The 26256-nt window shown below is 29.0% G+C and overlaps 1 protein-coding gene across 1 annotated transcript in view; it reads right to left on the minus strand.

The window, feature by feature from the left end:
• Positions 1–23528: 23528 nt before the first annotated feature.
• Dhc36C (Dynein heavy chain at 36C) overlaps positions 23529–26256 on the minus strand; it is a 180810-nt gene continuing 178082 nt past the window's right edge. The window contains exon 29 of the mRNA XM_075297362.1: positions 23529–24071. Within this exon, the coding sequence (XP_075153477.1) occupies positions 23565–24071 (507 nt within the window). The 3' untranslated portion in view covers positions 23529–23564. The remainder of the gene's footprint in view (positions 24072–26256) is intronic.

Below are 26256 nucleotides of genomic sequence, written 5' to 3' on the forward strand. Positions count from 1 at the left end.
CATATCAGAGACAAGGATCCATTTGGTTTGTCCTACACCGCGCAGGCATAAAGCCAATACTCGTGTCCAAGCATCATCAGTCACCCATAAGGAGTGGATGGATGGAAAAAAATGGAATTTAATAAAACAAAAATCGATATGGCATTAAAAAAACAACAACAACAGAGATGGAGAAAGAAAACCAGCTGCGCTTTTATCCAGCAAACACAGACAAAAGACACGCACTAAGCGCGTGCTATTGTTGTCATCGCAGTTTGGTTGGTGTTACTCTGGGGTTTGTTTGCCTCCCGGAAAGGATTTTGCATTGTCTACCAAAACTTCAGGTCAGACATTGCACAATGCTACACTAAGGTCGTTCGGTCACTCAATCCATGTCAGAGACCATTGTCATAGTAATCGAGGAAGTGAACTTGGTTAGATTGCCATTAGGCCATTAGTCATTTGGCATTTATTAACATTTTTGATGAAGCTATTCTTTTATTCCGTCCGGAAAAGTGAATAAGAAAAAGGGCATAATAAAAAAAAAACAGAACAACGGATCGAAATGAACAACTAAACATTCTATTTGTCCAGGTTTTTGCATCAACATCCCTGTTTTCATTGTTTTTGTTGTTTGAAAAACAAAATGAGAAAGCTTATAGAGGTTTGGCTATTCCGAAAAACAGAACAGAATATCCAAAGCCAAGTGTATGCTGTCGAAAGTTCAATCAGGGCGAATCTTAGTACCCTCCACCAGGGCTTACGTACAAAGTTCTACTTAAGGCTGTCATTCAAAACCGAATTACCTGGGTTGTGGTAACAGTTACCGATGGCAAGGTATATGAAACCTTCCTAACATGGAGTCTATGATGGATAAAAAAGGTTGATTAAATACCTACGCAGAAAAAAATTTCACGAACATTTTTTCAATTAAAATTTTAAATGACTTTTAAAAAATACTCAATTAAAAATTTAATTGATTCAACAAATTTTTTTAATTGAAACAAAAATCTATCACAAACATTAATAGTATCAATTAATCTTTTATTTGGATCAATTAATTTTTTAACTGGCCTTCAATTAATTTTTTAATTGATACTATCCTTTCTGTAATTGAAGACATTTCAATTAAAAAATTAATTGAATCAATTAATATCGTGATTGAATCAGAATTGTTTTTTTTTTGTGTATATAAGCCTTCTTAGTTCTTGATTGGTTTATATACACAAAAAATTATCACCAAAATATACCCAATTAAAAAGTTAATTGAGGTTGAAAACTTTTTCAATTATGTCACTAACACCATGTACCAAATTTCAGCCGGATCGGATCGGATGAAATTTGGTTCTCTTAGAGGCTCCGCAAGCCAAATCGGAGGATCGGTTTATATGGGGGCTATATATAATTATGGACCGATATGGACCAATTTTTGCATGGTTGTTAGAGACCATATACTAATACCATGTACCAAATTTCAGCCGGATCGGATGAAATTTGCTTCTCTTAGAGCGATCTCAAGCCAAATTTGGGGGTCCGTTTATATGGGGGCAATACGTCGGATGAAATTTGCTTCTCTTAGAGCGATCTCAAGCCAAATTTGGCGGTCCGTTTATATGGGGGCAATACGTGAAAGTGGACCGATATGGACCAATTTTTGAATGGTTGTTAGAGCCCATATACTAACACCAGGTACCAAATTTCACCCGGATCGGATTAAATTTGCTTCTCTTAGAGCAATCGCAAGCCAAATTTGGGGGTCCGTTTATATGGGGGCTATACGTAAAAGTGGACCGATATGGCCCATTTTCAATACCATCCGACCTACATCAATAACAACTACTTGTGCCAAGTTTCAAGTCGGTAGCTTGTTTCGTTCGGAAGTTAGCATGATTTTAACAGACGGACGGACGGACGGACATGCTCAGATCGACTCAGAATTTCACCACGAGCAATATTTCGATGTGTTACAAACGGAATGACAAAGTTAATGTACCCCCATCCTATGGTGGATGGTATAATCCATTATTATATATAGCCCCCATACCTATATATCCCCAGATTTGTCCGCCGAAGCCTCTTGGAGGAGCAAAATTCATCCGATTCGGTTGAAATTTGGAACGTGGTGTTAGTATGTGGTCTCTAACAAACACGCAAGAATTGGTCTATATCGGTCCATATTTATATATAGCCCCCATATAAATCGATCCCCAGATTTGACCTCCGGAACCTCTTGGAGGGGCAAAATTCCTCCGATTCGGTTGAAATTTGGTACGTGGTGTTAGTATATGGTCTCTAACAACCATGCAAAAATGGGTCCATATCGGTCCATAATTATATATATGTCAAATTTTATTTCTATAGAAAATTTTGGCAAAATTTTATTTCTATAGAAAATGTTTTCAAAATTTAAATTTTATAGAGAATGTTGTCAAAATTTTAATTCTATTAAAAATTTTGTCAAAATTTTATTTCTATAGAAAATTTTGTCAAAATTTTATTTCTATAGAAAATTTTGTAAAAATTTTATTTCTATAGAAAATTTTGTCAAAATTTTATTTCTATAGAGAATTTTGTCAAAATTTTATTTCTATAGAAAATTTTGTCAAAATTTTATTTCTATATAAAATTTTGTCAAAATTTTATTTCTATAGAAAATTTTGTCAACATTTTATTTCTATAGAAAATTTTGTCCAAATTTTACTTCTATAGAAAATGTTGCCAAAATTTTATTTTGCAAAATTTTATTTCTACAGAAAATTTTGTGAAACGTAATTATATACGTATTTAATCGGGGCCATATACGTCCATATCGGCCGAAATATATATATGGGAGCTATATCTAAATCTGAACCGATTTCTTCCAAAATCAATAGGGTTCTATTCTGAGCCAAAACACATACTTGTGCCTAATTTGAAGTCAATTGGACTAAAACTGCGACCTAGACTTTGATTACAAAAATGTGTTCACGGACAGACGGACATGGCTATATCGACTCAGGAGCCCACCCTGAGCATTTTTGCGAAAGACACCATGTGTCTATCTCGTCTCCTCTGGGTGGTGCAAACATACCAAGCAAAAATGCGTTCGTAAATAAAAGATATATTTCAATACTTCATTTTAAAAACTTTTTAACCTCAAACATTGAATAATTTCTACTTCAAGTCAAATCTGAATTTGGAATTTTAAGATGTCGTTAACACGCTTTTAAACGACTTTGATAGCACGTGAAGAAAAAAGCAGTCAAAATTAATTGATTCAAATTTGTTTTGTAATATCATGTACGAAAAACTCGAATTCAAACGATAATTGTGTCTTAAATGTATCCTTACTTTAATTCTCAGCTTTTTTAACTCGCAATCAATATCCTAGTTCGACTGTAGATTTCCCTCCACAAGTATTGTAAATTAAAACTTTCTACCGGAAGTGTAAGTGAAATTTCAAAATGCGTTCAACAACACTACATTTTAGTAGTTTTTTAACACCTTCAGATTGAATATCTGTAAGGTACACAAAGTCCGTTTCAACCACATTCATTGCAGCGTATATCTATCTGACAGTCATCGAATTTGTCATGTGGTTGGGCGAGAAATGGCTTTTGTTGAATTTGCATATATTAACACTAACACACAGAAACATACACATATACCCAGGATAGGAACAGGATAAGGCCACAAACAAAAGAGATGTGAACAAATGGACGTAGTTCAAAGATGCACAAAGTAAAGGCTACGAGCACGGTACAGACAAACGCATGGCGATGACATTTCATTCGGTCATTGACAAAGCAGACCAACAAACAATGAAAATTTTTCACCCCCCAAACCAATATTAACGAAATTGGTGATATTTTCATTTTGGGCCATATGTTTTCATCTAAGTGCTACTCTGTGTGCGAGTGTGTGCATGTGTGTGTGTGAGTGCTATGCCACCTTTCCATGATAATCTTATAAAGCATTTTCATTTTTAATGAAAAGCTACGAAAGAAAAATGACATCAATTTTCGTGAACTGGTTTTGCTGTTGCTTTTTTTTTAATGTGAATGGCAAATGCAGCATTATTTGTGGTCATCCGGTGTTGAGATTATGAATTCACCCCTCGAAACACACACACACACTTTTAACAAAGACTTTTTAGCAAAAACTTGAAATTTTATTAAAAATCTCTACAAAAGAAGACATCACTTAGGGGGAGGGGGCTATTTATATCATCCATTACCAAAAACTTGTTTTATTACTAAATTGAAATGTTCCCACAAAAGGATATTGTGCGAAGGAAACCATTATGCAATGGCCGAAAAATTAATAAAACCTGATTAAAATATAGCAACTACAACTCATGGATGGCATTAATCCATTTACAAAATATAAAATGTTCATTTTTCAAAATGTGGTCCTAAGTCGCATTTTGTTTGTTTTTTCTAAACTAATGTAATAAACCTTTAAAGCGATGAAGTACATAAGAACCAAAATTGTGTACTGTTTGGTAGATTGGTAGAATTCTTGTTTTGGCAGATTTTGCAAACAATTCCTCTCCAACTAAGAAGTACTTCAATTTTCTATAGAAATAACATTTTTAGAAAATCTTCTATAGAAATAACATTTTGATAAAAATTTTTATAGGAACAAAACAAAATTTGACAAAATTTTCTATAAGAATGTATTTTTTTTTGTACGAAATTCTATAGAAATAAAATTTTAACAAAATTGTATATAGGAGTAAAATTTTGACAAAATTTTCTAAAGGAATAAAATTTTGATAAAATTCTATATAAGACTAAAATTTTGACAAAACTTAGTACAGAAATAAAATTTTGACAAAATTTTCTATAGGAATAAATATTCGACAAAATTGTCTATAGGAATAAAAGTTTGACAAAATATCCTAAAGGAATACAATTTTTAAAAAATTTTCTATAGAAATAAAATTTTGACAAAACTTGTCAAAATTTTAAAAAGGAATGAAATTTTTGACAAAATTCCCCATAAGAAATACATTTTGACAAAATTTTCTACAAGAATACAATTTAAAAAAAATTCTATATAAATTAAATGTTCACAAAATTTTCTGTAGAAGTAAACATTTAGATACAATTTTCTATAGAAATACAATTTTGACAACATTTTCGATAGAAATAAAATTTTTACAAAATTTTCTATAGGAATAAAATTTTGATAAAATTCTCTATAGGACAAAAATTTTAACAAAACTTAGTACGGAAATAAAATTTTGACAAAATTTTCTGTAGGAATAAAATTTCGACAAAATTGTCTATAAGAATAACAGTTTGACAAAATATTCTATAGGAGTACAATTTTTAAAAAATTTTCTATGGAAATAAAATTTTGACAAAACTTGTCAAAATTTTCCATAGGAATGAAATTTTGACAAAATTCTCTATAAGAAATAAATTTTGACAAAACTTGCTACAGAAATAAAATGTTTACAAAATATTCTAGAGGAATCAAATGATGACAAAATTTTTTATAGAAATGAAATTTTTAAAAAATTCTCTATGGAAAAAAAATTGACAAAATTCTTTATAGGAATAAAATTGGACAAAATTGTCTATAGGAATAAAATTTTGACAAAATTTTCTGTAGAAATAAAATTTTGACAATATTTTCGATAGGAAAGAAATTTTGACAAAATTGTCTGTAGGAAAAAATTGTGACAAAACTTGCTACAAAAAAAAATTTTGATAAAATATTCTACAGAAATAAAATTTCGACAAAATTCTCTATAGGAATAAAATTTTGATAAAATTCTCTCTAGGACTAAAATTTTGACAAAACTTAGTACAGAAAAAAAATTTTGACAAAAATTTCTATAGGAATAAAATTTCGACAAAATTGTGTATAGGAATAAAAGTTTGACAAAATATCCTAAAGGAATACAATTTTTAAAAAATTTTCTATAGAAATAAAATTATGACAAAACTTGTCAAAATTTTCAAAAGGAATGAAATTTTTGACAAAATTCCCTATAGGAAATAAATTTTGACAAAATTTTCTACAAGAATAAAATTTTAACAAAATTTTCTATATAAATTAAATTTTCACAAAAATTTTCTATAGGCATCAAATGATGACAAAATTTTCTATAGAAATAACATGTTGACAAAATTTTCGATAGAAATAAAATTTTGACAAAATTTTCTATAAAGATAAAATTTTGATAAAATTCTCTATAGGAATAACAAAACTTAGTACGGAAATAAAATTTTGACAAAATTTTCTTAGGAATAAAATTTCGACAAAATTGTCTATAGGAATAAAAGTTTGACAAAATATTCTATAGGAATACAATTTTTAAAAAATTTTCTACAGAAATAAAATTTTGACAAAACTTGTAAGAATTTTCCATAGGAATGAAATTTTGACAAAATTCTCTATAGGAAATAAATTTTGACAAAACTTGCAACAGAAATAAAATTTTGAAAAAATTTTCTACAGAAATAAAAATTTTACAAAAATTTCTATAGGAATCAAGTGATGACAAATTTTTTTTATAGAAATTAAATTTTGAAAAAATTCTCTATAGAAACAAAATTGACAAAATTCTCTACAGGTATACAATTGGACAAAATTGTCTACAGGAATAAAATTTTGACAAAATTTTCTGTTGGAATGAAATTTTGATAAAATTGTGTATAGGAATAAAAGTTTGACAAAAAATACTATAGAAATACAATTTTTAAAAAATTTTGAAGGAGCTAAATTCTATATAGGACTAAAATTTTGACAAAACTTAACATAGTACAGAAATAAAATTTTGACAAAATTTTCAATAGGAATAAAATTTCGACAAATTTGTCTATAAGAATAAAAGTTTGACAAAATATTCTAAAGGAAAACAATTTTTAAAAAATGTTCTATAGAAATAAAATTTTGACAAAACTTGTCAAAATTTTCAAAAGGAATGAAATTTTTGACAAAATTCCCTATAGGAAATAAATTTTGACAAAATTTTCTACAAGAATGAAATTTTAACAAAATTTTCTATATAAATTAAATTTTCACAAAATTTTCTATAGGCATCAAATGATGACAAAATTTTCTATAGAAATAACATGTTGAAAAATTTTTCGATAGAAATAAAATTTTGAATAAATTTTCTATAAGGATAAAATTTTGATAAAATCCTCTATAGGACTAAAATTTTAACAAAACTTAGTACGGAAATAAAATGTTGACAAAATTTTCTGTAGGAATAAAATTTCGACAAAACTGTCTACAGGAATAAAAGTTTGACAAAATTTCCTATACGAGTACAATTTTTAAAAAATTTTCTACAGAAATAAAATTTTGACAAAACTTGTCAAAATTTTCCATAGGAATGAAATTTTGACAAAATTCTCTATAAGAAATGAATTTTGATAAAATTTTCTACAGAAATAAAATTTTGACAAAAATTTCTATAGGAATCAAATGATGACAACATTTTTTTAGAAATTAAGTTTTTAAAAAATTCTCTATAGAAAAAAAATTGACAAAATTCTCTACAGGAATACAAATGGACAAAATTGTCTATAGGAATAAAATTTTGACAAAATTTTCTGTTGGAATGAAATTTTGACAAAATTTTCGATAGGAATGAATTTTTGACAAAATTCTCTATAGGAAACAAATTTTGACAAAACTTGCTACAAAAATAAAATTTTGATAAAATATTCTACAGAAATAAAATTTTGACAAAATTTTCTATAGGAATGAAATTTTGACAAAATTCTCTATAAGAATAAAATTTCGACAATATTCCCTACAGGAATAAAATTTTGATAAAATTCTCTATAGGACTAACATTTTGACAAAACTTAGTACAGAAATAAAATTTTGACAAAATTTTCTATAGGAATAAAACATCGACAAAATTGTATATAGAAATAAAAGATTGACAAAATATTCTATAGGAATACAAATTTTAAAAAATTTTCTATTGAAATAAAATTTTGGCAAAACCTGTCAAAATTTTCCAATGGAATGAATTTTTGACAAAATTCTCTATAGGAAATAAATTTTGACAAACCTTGCTACAAAAATAAAATTTTGATAAAATTCTCTATAGGACTGAAATTTTGACAAAATTTTCTGTAGGAATAAAATTTCGACAAAACTGTCTATAGGAATAAAACGTTGACACAATTTTGTATAGAAAAAAATTTTTTTCAAGATTTTCTATAGAAATTAAATTTTGAGAAAACTTGACAAAATATTCTATAGGAATAAAAATTTGACATAATTCTCCATAGGAAATAAATGTTGACAAAACTTGCCACAGAAATTAAATTTTGCTAAAATTCTCTACAGAAATGAAGTTTTGATAAAATTTTCTATAGGAATGAAATTTTGAAAAAATCTCTATAGAAATAAATTTTTGACAAAAATAAAATTTTGATAAAATATTCTACAGAAATAAAATTTTGACAAAATTTTCTATAGGAATGAAATTTTGACAAAATTCTCTATAAGAATAAAATTTCGACAATATTCCCTATAGGAATAAAATTTTGATAAAATTCTCTATAGGACTAACATTTTGACAAAACTTAGTACAGAAATAAAATTTTGACAAAATTTTCTATAGGAATAAAACATCGACAAAATTGTATATAGAAATAAAAGATTGACAAAATATTCTATAGGAATACAAATTTTAAAAAATTTTCTATTGAAATAAAATTTTGGCAAAACCTGTCAAAATTTTCCAACGGAATGAATTTTTGACAAAATTCTCTATAGGAAATAATTTTGACAAACCTTGCTACAAAAATAAAATTTTGATAAAATTCTCTATAGGACTGAAATTTTGACAAAATTTTCTGTAGGAATAAAATTTCGACAAAACTGTCTATAGGAATAAAACGTTGACACAATTTTGTATAGAAAAAAATTTTTTTCAAGATTTTCTATAGAAATTAAATTTTGAGAAAACTTGACAAAATATTCTATAGGAATAAAAATTTGACATAATTCTCCATAGGAAATAAATGTTGACAAAACTTGCCACAGAAATTAAATTTTGCTAAAATTCTCTACAGAAATGAAGTTTTGATAAAATTTTCTATTGGAATGAAATTTTGAAAAAATCTCTATAGAAATAAATTTTTGACAAAAATAAAATTTTGATAAAATATTCTACAGAAATAAAATTTTGACAAAATTTTCTATAGGAATGAAATTTTGACAAAATTCTCTATAAGAATAAAATTTCGACAATATTCCCTATAGGAATAAAATTTTGATAAAATTCTCTATAGGACTAACATTTTGACAAAACTTAGTACAGAAATAAAATTTTGACAAAATTTTCTATAGGAATAAAACATCGACAAAATTGTATATAGAAATAAAAGATTGACAAAATATTCTATAGGAATACAAATTTTAAAAAATTTTCTATTGAAATAAAATTTTGGCAAAACCTGTCAAAATTTTCCAACGGAATGAATTTTTGACAAAATTCTCTATAGGAAATAATTTTGACAAACCTTGCTACAAAAATAAAATTTTGATAAAATTCTCTATAGGACTGAAATTTTGACAAAATTTTCTGTAGGAATAAAATTTCGACAAAACTGTCTATAGGAATAAAACGTTGACACAATTTTGTATAGAAAAAAATTTTTTTCAAGATTTTCTATAGAAATTAAATTTTGAGAAAACTTGACAAAATATTCTATAGGAATAAAAATTTGACATAATTCTCCATAGGAAATAAATGTTGACAAAACTTGCCACAGAAATTAAATTTTGCTAAAATTCTCTACAGAAATGAAGTTTTGATAAAATTTTCTATAGGAATGAAATTTTGAAAAAATCTCTATAGAAATAAATTTTTGACAAAATTATCTATTAGAATAAAATATTGACAAAATTTTCTATAGAAATACAATTTTGATAAAATTTTTATGGAAATAAAAATTTTGACAAAATTTTCTGTAGGAATAAAATTTCGACAAAATTGTCCATAGGAATAAAAGTTTGACAATATATTCTATAGGACTACAATTTTTAAAAAATTTTCTACAGAAATAAAATTTTGACAAAACTTGTCAAAATTTTCCATAGGAATGAAATTTTGACAAAATTCTGTATAGGGAATAAATTTTCACAAAACTTGCTACAGAAATAAAATTTTGATAAAACTTTCTACAGAAATAAAATTTTGACAAAATTTTCTATAGGAACCAACTGATGACAAAATTTTCTATAGAAATGAAATTTTGAAAAAAATTCTCTATAGGAATAAAATTTCGACAAAATTGTCTATAGGAATAAAACTTTGACATAATTGTCTATAGGAATAATTTTTTAAAAAAATTTCTATAGAAATTAAATTTTGAGAACATTTGGCAAAATGTTCTATAGGAATAAAATTTTTACAAAATTCTGTATGGGAAATAAAGTTTGACAAAACTTGCTACAGAAATAAAATTTTGATAAAATTCTCTACAGAAATGAAATTTTGATAAAATTTTCTATAGAAATAATATTTTAGCAAAATTTTCTATAGGAATGAAATTTTTATAAATAAGTTTTTGACAAAACTATCTATAGGAATAAAATTTTGAGAAAAATGCAAAATCGTCACTAAAGTTAATTTTATGATATTTATTTCATGGAAATTATTAGGTTTTTGCTAAAATTTCTCCAATATGAGCACGTGTCCTTAACTATTTTTTTTGTACGTCACTTAAATGAACTAAAAAAGAAAACAACATTTATACTCATATGAAGAATAAAGATTATTTAGCTCAAGTAACGCATAGTGACAAACAATATTTTAAGTTCCACTTAGACCAGACTTAACTTCTTAAACATCACCTTTCAGTACTTAATCAATACAAGTAATCATAAAACAAATGCTATTTACAAAAATTTCTAACTTTTATACCAACAAATCCCAAAATCCCTCCTGAGTTTTTCTCTCTCATGTGGGAGACCATTTAGCATCCTTCGAAGAAGTGTGAAAAACTCTGTTAAGTAATCAAAACTATTTTTAAAAAGCTTTTTTCTAGTTCAGATTATTTTTGCTTGATTACACATACATTAGTGAAATTGTTTAGATATTAGGCAAGTAGTCAAGAGAGTTTTTAGTTTCGTTTTTTTGTTTTTGTTTTCAAAACACAAAATAGTTCTCGTCCAAACTAATTATAGTTTTGTACTATAATCCTTTCAAAATCGTAACTTTAATGTCCCAGCTATGAAAATATAAATGAAATTTAATTAAAAAAATATTTTTAAAACTTAACTAATGAAATCCTTTTCATACCAGAGACACTAAAAACAAAAATGTCAACTATGTTTGAGGCGAAGAGGCAGTGTTCTACTATTCACTTTAAAAAAATGATGTCAAAACTAGAGGATGAGTTAAATATTTTGACATCCTTCAAAACCATGAAATTCTCCAGTTACACCAGAACCATGACAAAAAATATCGAACGGAAAAATAAACCGCATCACAACCCACAAAACTTAGAACTTTAAATTTTCGCCCACACTTCTTTTGATAAGTTCCATCATACTCTAAGGGTGTACACTGCTAAAAAAGCAATTAAAGTGATTGATACAATTTAGGAAGAGTAACAAGTATGGATCATGCACGCAATAAATTCTGACTTAGAATACAAAAAATAGAAAAATTCTATAATTTTTGCCATCGTTTTTTGATAAATTTGGTTCACGAATAAGTGAAATTTGTCCATCCATTAAAGTCGTATTTCATTACAGGAAGACAAATTTTCCTTAAAATAGAGCAATGCATTTTTTATTCAAAGAAATAAGCATTCATTTAACTGATATAGTAAATGTTTAGATTAAAGATAAAAATTTAAATTTATTTTTAAGATATGGCCCTTTAGTTTTGTCTTTGGTTCGGAATCAATACTAAAATCCTTAAGTGAAAGGGAAAATCTTTGGATACAAGTAATCTGTATTTGTTTGAGTGTAGCTGTTTACTACCAGCTCCCACAACGAACCATTTCCATCGATGGTATCCTTGAATGTGTTTGTATATCTTTCATTTACTTCCTGTGTACTCAGGGACTTAGGACCTGATTCATAAAACCCAATAGAGAAACTTTCAAACACCCAAACCTTTACTTTCGTGTCATGCTTAAGGCACGGAGTGAGAGAGCAATCAAAATATTCTAGGCAACAAAGTTATTATCAGTGATGTCAGTCATTCTGTTCTGTTTTGCTATGATGTTTCAGCATAAATTTGGATGTTATTGAAGGAGGTTGGAATTTTTGCAAATGGTAAGGAGGTTGGTATGGTATTGTCAAGAATCCATGGTAGAGTCTGCTAAACATAGAGGCTTAAGCTCATGTGAGTAGTAAGTATGTAATTTCGGTGTGAAGACATTGAAAAACTAACATGGTACTTCGCATTTAGGAGCCACAAAGCCAAAAGCCAGTTTCGACCAAACTCCAAAAAAAAAATTCAGTGGTGGATAATACCCTCAGTAATGCTGGTAACATTTCTGATCGGTTTTGCGTTAAAAACAAAAAACCTCGGTCTGCAATTCACACACTGAGTTTTCGATCTGCAAATCAAATTCGGAAACTTCAATCTGATATTCAAGCATAGGATAATCAAAAATTACCTCTACTGTTTTACACCGAAAAAGTGAACTGTTTTATAGGAAGAATGAACTACCACGCACGAAAAATGAACTAAATTTTACTCCACATTTTGAGATTTCCACAAAGCGTTGTTAAAACCAGGAAATTTTAATGCCCTGTTGTACTTTTTAACTGCAGTTCACCAAATTACGTCATCTCATAGAAGAAAAAATTAACTAAAAGTAAAGAAGAAAATCATTGGCGCCAAATCATGACCATTTTAACCATACAGTAGTTCATTTTTACTATTTTTGGGAATCGTACGAAAATGTTCTTTTGCTTTAGTTCATATTGAACTTATGTGTACCGTCATTGAACTTTATACTCACGTTTAGTTCATAAAATTTTTGAGACATACTTGAAAAGAGTAAGATTTCATTAAGCTGTGGAAATTTTTGATAAAAATAATAAAATTTAACTACAAGCAAACAAATTTTTTCCAATCAAAATAAGTTAAATTTAGCATTAGTTTAACTACGGAAATTTTTTTCTGTGTAGTGACCCGCGATTATAATACAACCTAAAGATGAATCTGATCTTGCAGTTACAATGTTGCACGAAAAAATCACATTACCAAAGCTACCCTTGAACCAGAAAATTCTACGGAAAACTAGAGGTTATTGGTAAACCCAAGTACCGCCGAGATTTCTATTGAAAAAAATTTGGACAAAATTGTCCATAGAAAAAAATTTTATTTCTATAGAAATAAAATTTTGACACAATTTCTATAGAAATAAAATTTGCTATAGAAATAAAAAGTTGACAACATTTTCTATAGAAATAAAATTTTGATAAAATTTTCTATAAAAAAATTTTTACAAAATTTTCTATAAAAAAAAATTTGACAAAATTTTCTATAAAAAGAATTTTGAAAAAATTTTCTTTAAAAAAATGTTTGCCAAAGTTTTCGATAGAAATAATATATTGACAAAATTTTTGATAGAAATAAAATTTTGGCAAAATTTTCGATAGAAATAAAATGTTGAAAAAATTTTCTATAGAAATAAAACTTTGACAAAATTTTCCTTAGAAATAAAAATTTGGCAAAATTGTATACAGAAATAAAATTTTGACAAAATTTTCTATAGAAATAAAATTTTGGCAAAATTTTCTACAGAAATAAAATTTTGATTAAATATTCTACAGAAAACAAAATTTTGACCAAATTTTCTATAGAAATACAATTTTGAAAAAATCTTCTATAGACAAAAATTTTAACAAAATTTTCTATAGAAATAACATTTTCACAAAATTTTTCTATAGAAATCAAATTTTCACAAACATTTTCTATAGAAATAAATTTTGTGTCAAATTTTTCTATAGAAATAAAATTATGACAAAATTTTCTGTAGAAATAAAATTGTGACAAAATGTCTATAGAAATAAAATGTTGACAAAAATTTCTATCGAAATAAAATGTTGACAAAATTTTTTAAGAAATAAAATTTTGACAACATTTTATATAAAAAAATTGAACAAGATTAAAATTGTCCATAGAAAAAAATTTGAAAAAAATGTCGATAGAAATAAAATTTTCTATAGAAATAAAATTTTGACAAAATTTTCTATAGAAAGATTTTTTGTTGTTTTGATTTCAGCTCAAAAACCATTGCGTTGACCAAACTACAAGAGTAGCTAACCAACAGAAGAAAATAATATTTGTCAAATTTATTTGGGCAAAGCCTTATAGACTGCAAGATGATTGGATGTACGCTCGTTTCGGAATTACCACGTTCCTCCTCAGCATCCTCTACTTACAGCAAAACTATCAACCAATTATCAGAACAAATTCTGGTAGTTCACCAAACCCAAAGTGAACCACACTTGAACCTTCTGATTTTCTAAAGAAATAAAATTGTTCACAAAATTTTTTATAGAAATAAAATATTGGCAAAATTTTCTACAGAAATAAAAAATTCACCAAATTTTCTATAGAAATAAAATATTGACAAAATGTTCTATAGAAATAAAATTTTTGACAAAATTTTTTATAGAAATACAATTTTTACCACATTTTCTATAGAAATAAACTATTGACAAAAATTTCTATAGAAATGAAATTTTGATAAAATTTTCTATAGAAATAAAATTTTTGACAACATTTTTTATAGAAAAAAAATTTTGACCGAATTTTCTATAGAAATAAAATTTTAACCAAATGTTCTATAGAAATAAAATATTGACAAAATTTTCTATAGAAATAAAATTTTGATACAATTTTCTATAGAAATAAAATTTTGATACAATTTTCTATAAAAATAAAATTTTTGACAAAATTTTGTATAGAAATAAAATAGTGACAACATTTTCTATAGAAATAAAATATTGACAAAATTGTCTATAGAAATAAAATTTTGATAAAATTTTCTATAGAAATAAAATTTTTGAAAAAAAAAATTTATAGAAATAAAATTTTTGACCAAATTTTCTATAGAAATAAAATTTTGACCAAATTTTCTATAGAAATAAAAAATTGACCAAATTTTCTATAGAAATAAAATTTTGACAAAATTTTCTATAGAAATAAAATTTTGACAAAATTTTCTATAGAAATAAAATTTTAACAAAATTTTCTATAGAAATAAAATTTTGACAAAATTTTCTGTAATAATAAAATTCTACAGGATTTTCTATAGAAATAAAATTTTGACCAAATTTTCTATAGAAATAAAAAAAATGACAAAATTTTCTATATAACATAAATTCTGATAACATTTTCTATAGAAATCAAATTTTTGATAGAAATAAATTTTTCTATAGAAATAAAATTTTGATAAAATTTTCTATAGAAATAAAATTTTTGACAAAATTTTTTATAGAAATACAATTTTGACCAAATTTTCTATAGAAATAAAATTTCAGCCAAATTTTCTATAGAAATAAAATGTCAGCCAAATTTTCTATAGAAATAAAATATTGACAAAATTTTCTATGGAAATAAAATTTTGACAAAATGTTCTACAGAAATAAAATTTTTGACAAAATTTTTTATAGAAATACAATTTTGACCACATTTTCTATAGAAATAAAATATTGACAAAAATTTCTATAGAAATGAAATTTTGATAAAATTTTCTATAGAAATAAAATTTTTGACAACATTTTTTATAGAAAAAAATTTTGACCGAATTTTCTATAGAAATAAAATTTTAACCAAATGTTCTATAGAAATAAAATATTGACAAAATTTTCTATAGAAATAAAATTTTGATACAATTTTCTATAGAAATAAAATTTTGATACAATTTTCTATAAAAATAAAATTTTTGACAAAATTTTGTATAGAAATAAAATAGTGACAAAATTTTCTATAGAAATAAAATATTGACAAAATTGTCTATAGAAATAAAATTTTGATAAAATTTTCTATAGAAATAAAATTTTTGAAAAAAAAAATTTATAGAAATAAAATTTTTGACCAAATTTTCTATAGAAATAAAATTTTGACCAAATTTTCTATAGAAATAAAAAATTGACCAAATTTTCTATAGAAATAAAATTTTGACAAAATTTTCTATAGAAATAAAATTTTGACAAAATTTTCTATAGAAATAAAATTTTAACAAAATTTTCTATAGAAATAAAATTTTGACAAAATTTTCTGTAATAATAAAATTCTACAGGATTTTCTATAGAAATAAAATTTTGACCAAATTTTCTATAGAAATAAAAAAAATTACAAAATTTTCTATATAACATAAATTCTGATAACATTTTCTATAGAAATCAAATTTTTGATAGAAATAAATTTTTCTATAGAAATAAAATTTTGATAAAATTTTCTATAGAAATAAAATTTTTGACAAAATTTTTTATAGAAATACAATTTTGACCAAATTTTCTATAGAAATAAAATTTCAGCCAAATTTTCTATAGAAATAAAATTTCAGCCAAATTTTCTATAGAAATAAAATATTGACAAAATTTTCTATGGAAATAAAATATTGACAAAATGTTCTACAGAAATAAAATTTTTGACAAAATTTTTTATAGAAATACAATTTTGACCACATTTTCTATAGAACTAAAATATTGACAAAATTTTCTATAGAAATAAAATTTTGATAAAATTTTCTATAGAAATAAAATTTTTGACAAAATTTTTTATAGAAATAAAATTTGGCCAAATTTTCTATAGAAATAAAATTTTAACCAAATTTTCAATAGAAATAAAATAATGACAAAATTTTCTATAGAAATAAAATTTTGACAACATTTTCTATAGAAATAAAATGTTGACAACATTTTCTAAAGAAATAAAATTTTGACAAAATTTTCTATAGAGATAAAATGTTGACCAAATTTTCTATAGAAATAATATATTGATAAAATTTTCTATAGAAAAAAAATTTTGACTTAATTTTCTATAGAAATAAAATTTTGGCCAAATTTTCTATAGAAATAAAATTTTGACCAAATTTTCTATAGAAATAAAAAATTACCAAGTTTTCCATAGAAATAAAATTTTGAGAAAATTTTCTATAAAATAAAATTTCGACAGAATTTTCTATAGAAAAAATGTTGGTCAACTATAGAAATAACAAGTATATACAGCAGTAAGTTCGGCCGGGCCGAATCTTAAATACCCACCACCACGAACCAAATATTAGGATTTCCTTTGAAATTTCAGGAGGGCTTGAGGACTTGAGGACACTTCCCGAAGATACATTTAAAGATTTCACCTATGAGGACTATATCAGATTCTGGATTTATAAGAACCATTTTTGTTTGAGTTTTAGAGGAATCATTAACATCTCTTGTAAGTGTGCAAGAAAATTATAAAATAACGTCTTGATTTGAAATTTTAAATCTGTAGATTTTCACCCGAAAAATAAAATCTGGAAATTTTACATTGAGTTTCAAGCAATTTTCATGATCAGTGCGCCTTCTATACTCACAAGAAGTGAAATTGGTCTATATGGAGGCATTATCAAATGGACCGATAAAAACTTAATCCGATACACGTTTTTGTGAGCCTTAAATACGAGAATATTTACAATTTCAGGCAAATCGGATAAAAACTACGGTTTCTAGAAACCTAAGGAGTTAAATCGGGAAATCGTTCTTATGGGGGCTATACTAAAATACCGACCGATACTAACCGTTTTCGGCACACCTCTTTATGGCCCAAAAATACCTCTAGATTTCCAATTTCAGGCAAATTGGATAAAAACTACGGTTTCTATAAGCCCAAGAAGTAAAATCGGGAGGTCGGTTTATATGGGGGCTATACCAAAACATGGACCGACACTCACCATTGTTGGCACACCTCTTCAAGGTCCCAAAATATCTCTAGATTTTCAATTTCGCGCAAATTGGATGAAAACTACGGTTTCTATAAGCGAAAGACCCCAAATCGGGACGTCGGTTTATATGGGGGCTATACCAAACCATGGACCGACACTCACCATTTTTGGCACACCTCTTCAAGGTCCCAAAATACCTCTAGATTTTCAATTTCGCGCAAATTGGATGAAAACTACGGTTTCTATAAGCGAAAGACCCCAAATCGGGAAGTCGGTTTATATGGGGGCTATACCAAAACATGGACCGACACTCACCATTTTTGGCACACCTCTTCAAGGTCCCAAAATATCTCTAGATTTTCAATTTCGCGCAAGTTGGATGAAAACTACGGTTTCTATAAGCGAAAGACCCCAAATCGGGAGGTCGGTTTATATGGGGGCTATACCAAAACATGGCCCGATATAGCCCATCTTCGAACTTGACCTGCGCGCAGACAAAAGACGATTCTGTGCCAAATTTCAGGACGATAGCTCCATTATTGAATGCTGTAGCGTGATTACAACAGACAGCCAGACAGACAGACAGACAGACGGACAGACGGACATGCTTATATCGTCTTAGAATTTCTCCCTGATCAAGAATATATATACTTTATATAGTCGGAAATCGATATTTCGATGCGTTACAAACGGAATGACAAACTTATTATACCCCGTCACCATTCTATGGTGGTGGGTATAAAAAATTTGCAAAATTTTCTATATAACTAAAATTTTGACAAAATTTTTTATAGAAAAAAAATTTTGACTTAATTTTCTATAGAAATAAAATTTTGACCAAATTTTTTATAGAAATAAAAAATTACCAAATTTTCTATAGAAATAAAATTTTGACAAAATTTTCTATAAAAATAAAATTTCGACAGAATTTTCTTTAGAAATAAAATGTTGACCAAATTTTCTATAGAAATAAAAATTTTACAAAATTTTCTATACAACTAAAATTTTGATAAAATTTTCTATAGAAATAAAATTTTGACAAAATTTTTTATAGAAAAAAAATTTGACTTAATTTTCTATAGAAATAAAATTTTGACCAAATTTTCTGTACAAATAAAATTTTGACCAAATTTTCTATAAAAATAAAATTTCGACAGAATTTTCTATAAAAATAAAATTTTGACCAAATTTTCTATAGAAATAAAAAATTGACAAAATTTTCTATATAACTAAAATTTTGATAAAATTTTCTATAGAAATAAAATTTTGTATAGAGATAAAATTTTGACCAAATTTTCTATAGAAATAAAATTTTGACAAAATTTTGTATAGAAATAAAATTTTATATATAAAATTTTCTATAGAACCCCAACAAATATGTCTTCCTAAAACACTTCATACCTATCTCGTTTGTATATGTTGTTCGATGTGTACCAAAGTCCCTAAAGTTCACTTTTTTGCATATTTCAGGTGGATGAGTCTATGCATGAAACATTCGACATGAATTTATTCATATATTCAGAGGAAAGAGAATGGAGGTCTCGATGAGGAGAGTTGTCTTACAACAACAATGTTTTCTACAAACATCCAGTTATTCGCATCTTCGTTATTCCAAATTCCACCAGGGTGAGGAATGGAATGAAAATGTCTGAAATGTTTGGGGATGAGCATAAAACTTTGGCAAAAATTAATTGCATGCAAATATTGAAATAGAACGAAAGTAAACAACAAAATTTCTCTCCGATTGTTTAGGTTCATAAATTTTCTCGAAAATACGCACAAAATCATGGAGCTCCATTGTATTGTAGAGGAAAATTGAAAATGTTTACAAAAATGAAATTATATACCAAACTGGGTAGATAGCCCAAAAAGCAAAAGCATAAATGAGCATAGAAAATTGGATTCAATATTTCTTTTGGTTTCCTTTTCCCAAGGGCGCATGAGATAACATAATATTCCTTTGTGGACAATCATTGTGCTATGTAAGGTTGTGTTAAGTTACATAAAGATACATAACGAATAGTTATTGATGTTATGAAAATAGTAAATAAATCGTAATTTTCAGTTGTGATGGAACCAGAATACACCTATGAGAATAACTCCCAATACAGTGGGGGAGAAACTGAAACATGAATCCAAGATTCTGGCAGTGAATGGACATTTCACCCTCGTGCTTTGGAGAGAAGGACTTAAACTCAGACAAGTATATGAGCTTTACCAATCACATTCGAAAACAGAAGAGGAGAGACTGATGATGATGGTGGAACTGCTAGTTATTTACCTCAATTATGGAAGACGAGCTCGAAAATACCAACTTCAAAGTAAAATTCAAACTTCAAAGAAAACCCCTAGAAAAATTATAGAGACATCCCCGTCGTTCATACGAGATTTACTGTATACCGACTTAGGGTCACAAATAAACGATGAAAAAAGCGAAAGCATTTGATCTCGGATCCAAGCGGTTGGGATAGATCATTCGGAATCTCACAAAAAGCAACGAAAGTGGCGGACGTTGAGAGATCCGCCAAAAGTACTGTAAACAAGTTTGCATATACCATAGTCAGAGGAGATAAAAGGGAAATCCCAATGAACAAACGATCGACCATTTTGTAGAAATGTGGAAGAACTTGATCTCGGATTCAGGCATTTGGGCTGGACCACACGGAATCTCTCGAATCGCAAACTGAAAACTCACATCTGCATTTCGTATGGCGGATTCATTCTGCCGACTATGGTTGGATCACCCCTGGGAAAGCACAGGTAAATCTAAGAGAATTCCCGGACGATCCAAGTCCCGCCCAGTAGCGCACACATCTGGAAGAATCTGCTCTATGGTTCCAGCACTGGTGGCTATTCGGAATATACTCAAACCCAAACGTACGGAAGACGAGTATGCAAATTCCAACGTCAGCAAAGATTAGAGGGAAACCTAAAAACATCGCAGATAGGAGATTCACCATATTCTAATCACATACAAGCCAAAACGTGGCGCAAGCATTTGGAAGCATTTGATCTCGGCTTCAGACGGTTGTGCTGGACCATTTGAAATCTTTCAAGCTCCAAACTAAAAAGTCACTTCTGCATTTCGTATGGCGGCTTTATTCTCCCGACTATGGTTGGATCATTCCCAGTGGGAAAGCACAGATACATTTGAGAGAATCCGCAAACGATCCCAGTTCACTAAGGAGATTGACCAGCTTGTAGTCACACATAACCCATCACAGTGGCGCAAACATTTAGAAGAATGGGGTTCAAGCGGTTGGGGTGGCTATTCGGAATCTACTTAAACCACAACGTCCGGAAGACGAGTTTGCAAATTCCAAAGTCAGCAAAGATTATAGTGAAAACCCAGAAAAAATTCGAACCCGTTTGATCGTGGATCCAAACGGCTGTGGAAGTGGAAGTGTTTGATCTGGGATTCAGGCTGTTGTGGTGAACCATTTGGAATCTCTCATACCGCAAACGGAAGGACCACATATCTATTTCTTTTGTCAAATTCATTCTGCAGACTATGGTGGGAGCACGATTCAAGTCGCGTTAAAGCGATGACCAGCTTGTAATCACACATACCCCATCACAGTAGCACAAAAATTTGGAAGATTCTGATCTAGGGTTTAAGCAGCTGTGGTGTCTTTTGGGAATCTACTCAAACCCAAACGTACGGAAGACGAGTATGCAAATTCTAACGCCAGCAGAGATTAGAGGGAAACCGCAGAAAAATTACAAAGACAAAAACTTGTTTATTCGAAAGCATATGATCTCGGATCCCAGCGGCTGTGGACGACCGAACACAAAGGGAAAGACCACATGTGCAGGCACATTGGAGCCACATCAGAACGAAAGCCCAGATAAATCTATTGGGAACCATTTGAGAAATCGCAAAGAGACTAAGGAGATCGACCATATTCTAGCCACACATAACAGAAAAACGTAGAGCAAGCAGTTGGGAGCGTTTGATCTCGGATTCAAGCGGCTGTGGTCCACCAATCCTCAATCTTAAACTCATCCTTCTTCACACCTCCACCTAAAGGAACTATGGAAAAATAGTCCACATGGGTTACTAGGTGAAATTCAGTACTGGTAAAGGAATCGTTGCGAAAATTAAAGAGAGTGGTGGTGTTGGGCGCTAGGAGTGGTGGTGTTGGGCGCAAAGAGTCCTTCTTTCTGGCCACATTTCTACCGGACAGAACAGTGGAACAATCGTCCGCATATGAGTTAGGTGGATATCAGGTAATTTTCTCCCAGAATTCAACGGGCGTGGCTGTTAATTCACACAAAGTAGAGGTTGTACTTCTGCTCGAGCGGAATCCATGATAAAATTAAATATTCCGCAAAGCGGACACCAAAACAGCTGATGCGACCGACCAAGTTATGCTTGCTTTCCTTGATTTTACTAGCGGCACAGCTTGTATATTTTTCTATATGGCATTCTAATGTTGTTTAAGAATGTATAGAAGGTATGGGTCAGGAATATGGCGCCATATTCCTTTCTTTGTTTCCAGACCAATTGGAATTGGAAGTATATTTTCTTGATTGATCACACAGGAAATTGTCTAATCTGAGGGCACGAACAATTGGCTTTTGTATTTTGCCTAAACAATCATCCGACTGCAAAAATTGTCTGAAAAAGCATTCGCTGTAAGTTTTGAGTTAGAGAGTTTCCGAATGGCCACCCTAGCCGATTGAAACCCAGATCATGCTGTTCTAAATTTTTGCGCACTGTGATGGGTTATTATGAATCGTCTGGGCTTTCTCTAAAAGTTTATGGACGTTCCCTCGGAAAAGCTTCACAGATTTTTGGCAGAAATAATTGACCATACGATATGGAGATGCAGTATTTCCGTTTGCAGTTTTGAATGGTCAACCATAGCCGCTTCGAAACGAGATGCTTGCCCCACATTTATCGTTTATTCTCGGCGAGATTTGGATCTCGTCTACTCAGCGACATTGGGATCGTCAAGTTTTTTTTAGGTGTATCTAGGCTTTCCCTCTGGGAGTGCTTCGACCATTTTTTGCAGAATGAATTCGCTATCTGCATAATGCAGATGTGGTGTTCCCATTTGCCGTTCGAGAAAATCCTATTGGTGGATAGTCTTGTGTCGTTCCGGAACGAACTAGTTCCAATGAACGGTTCACTAAAAGGAACGACTGTCACTAGTTCCATCTCTTTCGTTCTCTTCGTTCCTTTTGTCATTTAGTTTTATTTTCAATTTACGCTCCATCGTTCCGCGGATCGTAGTTTGATTTTTTTCACTTGTGTTTGAGCTATTTGCCAATTCAGCAACTTCCTCGTCCCAAATCGCCAACTACTATTGTCATGTAGTGGACTAAAGTGTTAAACCAGGAGCTTGATATCCTCATCCTTGGTCAGAATATTCTCACGTCCAAGAACCGCACAGTTCTTTGTGTGACGCTTGTTAGCCTGTTCTACTTCTCTTTTTCAAAAATCTCTTTTCTTTCCGCTAAAATTGGGAATCCCTGTGGCAGCAACAGCAGATACTTACTGATTTCGTAATAATTAATATATCATTGCGTATGGTACATTTTTTTTCGAAATAAGTATAAACTGAAATTGTGTTAGTATCAAAATTACAGATTGATTCCAGGAATATCAAAAATTGTACGCCTACATAATTAAATATTTATGCCAGTACAGAGAATTTACTACAATTTAATAGATATAATAAAAAAATATACAAAATATATTTATATTTTCTAATAGCTCAACTGACACAATAGGGCTGTTCCCCTTATAATCCAATGTGATATTTCTGTCTTGGGATTACATTCTAATAACATGGCAACAACAAAATTTGTACTATGACCAGTAGTAGATAGGACACCTCTTCGTTCGGCAGTCTTATACAATGGACACACATAGACATGACGTTCTTTCAAATCGGATTTCTTTACGGGTTTCATCCATATCAATGGCATTCGATCAAATAACTCCCTGGGATAGGATTCTGCCAAAAAATTACCCTCACGATCCCATCTGGCTCCCTCAAGAAAGATACCATAAACATAAACACCATCATCTGGAGCAGCCATAGTTCCAGCCTGATCTTCTTCCACACGTAGGACTTCATAATCGAAAACCAATAAATCAATGGGTATAACATATTTACGAGCAAAATTCTGTTGTGCTCCGGTGAGGAAAGCCTGGGTGAAAAAGAAACCCGATAGCCAAAATGTCGTGGGAGGACCTTCATCGTACCATTTCTGTAAGTAAAGAAGAAATGAGGAAAGACGAATAAAAGCAATGATAAGTAATAGCATAAAATGTTATTGGTTTAGATGTTTCCAAAGGAAGCTACTGTAACACAGAGGTCGGCACTTTCAAAAGTCGATTTTAAATTCTCTTATTGAGTTGAAATATTTAACGACGAAAGAGGGTGCCTCCAGGATAAAGTTTCAGTATCTCTGTTTTTAAGAGAGTTTTATTTAGAACCTGGTCCAGCTTGGAATCTAAAAAAATAGTTTATACCCAACACCATCAAATGGTAATGGGGGTATAATAAGTTGGTCATTCCATTTGTAACACATCAAAATATCGATTTTCGATTATATAAAGATATATATATTGCCAATCAGACAAAAATTCTAAGAAGATATAAACATGTCTGTCTGTTGTAATCACGTTACAGGCTTCAATAAAGACGCTATTGTGGTGTTTTATATAGCACCCATTTAACTGATCCCCAATTTCAGGTGTTGAGCATTTAGAAAACCATGGTGTAATGGCTATGTCCACCTAGCATACAAAGGTCGTGGGTTCGATTCCTTCTTCGACCGAACACCAACAAGTTTTCCAGCGGTGGATTATCCCACCTCAGTAATGCTGGTGACATTTTTGAGGGTTTCAAAGCTTCTCTCTGTGCGTTACATAGCAATACACAAAGTTATTATTCCCTTACTTCTATAGAAAATTTTCTTAAAATTTTATTTCTATTGAAAAATTGTTTCAAAATTGTATATTAATAAAAAACAAGTATATACGGCCGTAAGTTCGGCCAGGCCGAATCTTATGTACCCTCCACCATGGATTGCGTAGGAACTTCTACTAAAGGCTGTCATCCACAATCGAATTACTTGGGTTGCGATAACACTTGCCGATGGCAAGGTATCGTAATACTTTTTAACATTGTCTTCTAAATTGTAAGTTAGCCCATACGGGGTATATATTAAACAAAAAAAGGCCGATTAAATACGTATATAATCTAGTTTGACAAAATTTTCTATAGAAATAAAATTTTGACAAAATTTTCTATAGAAATGAAACCTTGACAAAAATTTCTATAGAAATAAAAATTTGACAAAATTTTCTATAGAAATAAAAACTTGACAAAATTTTCTATAGAAATAAAATGTTGACAAAATTTTCTATGGAAGTAAAATGTTGACAAAATTTTCTATAGCAATACAATTTTGACAAAAATTTCTATAGAAATAAAATGTTGACAAAATTTTGTATAGAAATAAAATTTTGACAAAATTTTGTATAGAAATAAAATGTTGACAAAATTTTCTACAGAAATAAATTGTTTACAAAATTTTCTATAGAAATAAAATTTTGACAAACATTTCTATAGAAATAAACTTTTGACAAAACTTTCTATAGAAATGAAATTTTAACAAAACTTTCTATAGTAATAAAATTTGACAAAATTTTCTATGGAAATAAAGTTTGGTAGATTACAAAATTTTCTATAGAAATAAAATTTTGACAAAATTTTCTATGGAAATAAAATTTTGACAAACATTTGTATAGAAATAAACTTTTGACAAAACTTTCTATAGAAATGAAATTTTGACAAAACTTTCTATAGTAATAAAATTTGACAAAATTTTCTATGGAAATAAAGTTTTGGTAGATTATTTTTGGCGATATGGACCAATTTTTGTGTAATAAGTCATCGGCTATATATAACTAAAGACCGATATGGACCAATTTTTACATGGCTGTTAGAGGCCATATATTGACAAAATGTACCAAATTTCAACCGTATCGGATGACTTTTGCTCCTCCAAGAGGTTCCGGACGTCAAATCTGGGGACGGTTTATATGGGAACTATATATAATTATGGACCGATATGGACCAATTTTTGCATGGTTGTTAGAGACCATATACTAACACCATGTACCAAATTTCAACTGGATCGGATGAATTTTGCTCTTCCAAGAGGCTCCGGAGGTCAAATCTGGGGATCGGTTTATATGGGGGATATATATAATTATGGACCGATATGGACCAATTTTTGCATGGTTATTAGAGGCCGTAAACTAACATCAGGTACCAAATTTCAAACGGATCGGATGAATTTTGCCCCACCAAGAGGATCCGGAGGTCAAATCTGGGGATCGGTTTATATGGGGGCTATATATAATTATGGACCGATATGGACC

The sequence above is a fragment of the Haematobia irritans genome, chromosome 2, assembly GCF_050003625.1.
Source record: "Haematobia irritans isolate KBUSLIRL chromosome 2, ASM5000362v1, whole genome shotgun sequence".
NCBI classification, from domain to species: Eukaryota; Metazoa; Arthropoda; class Insecta; order Diptera; family Muscidae; genus Haematobia; species Haematobia irritans.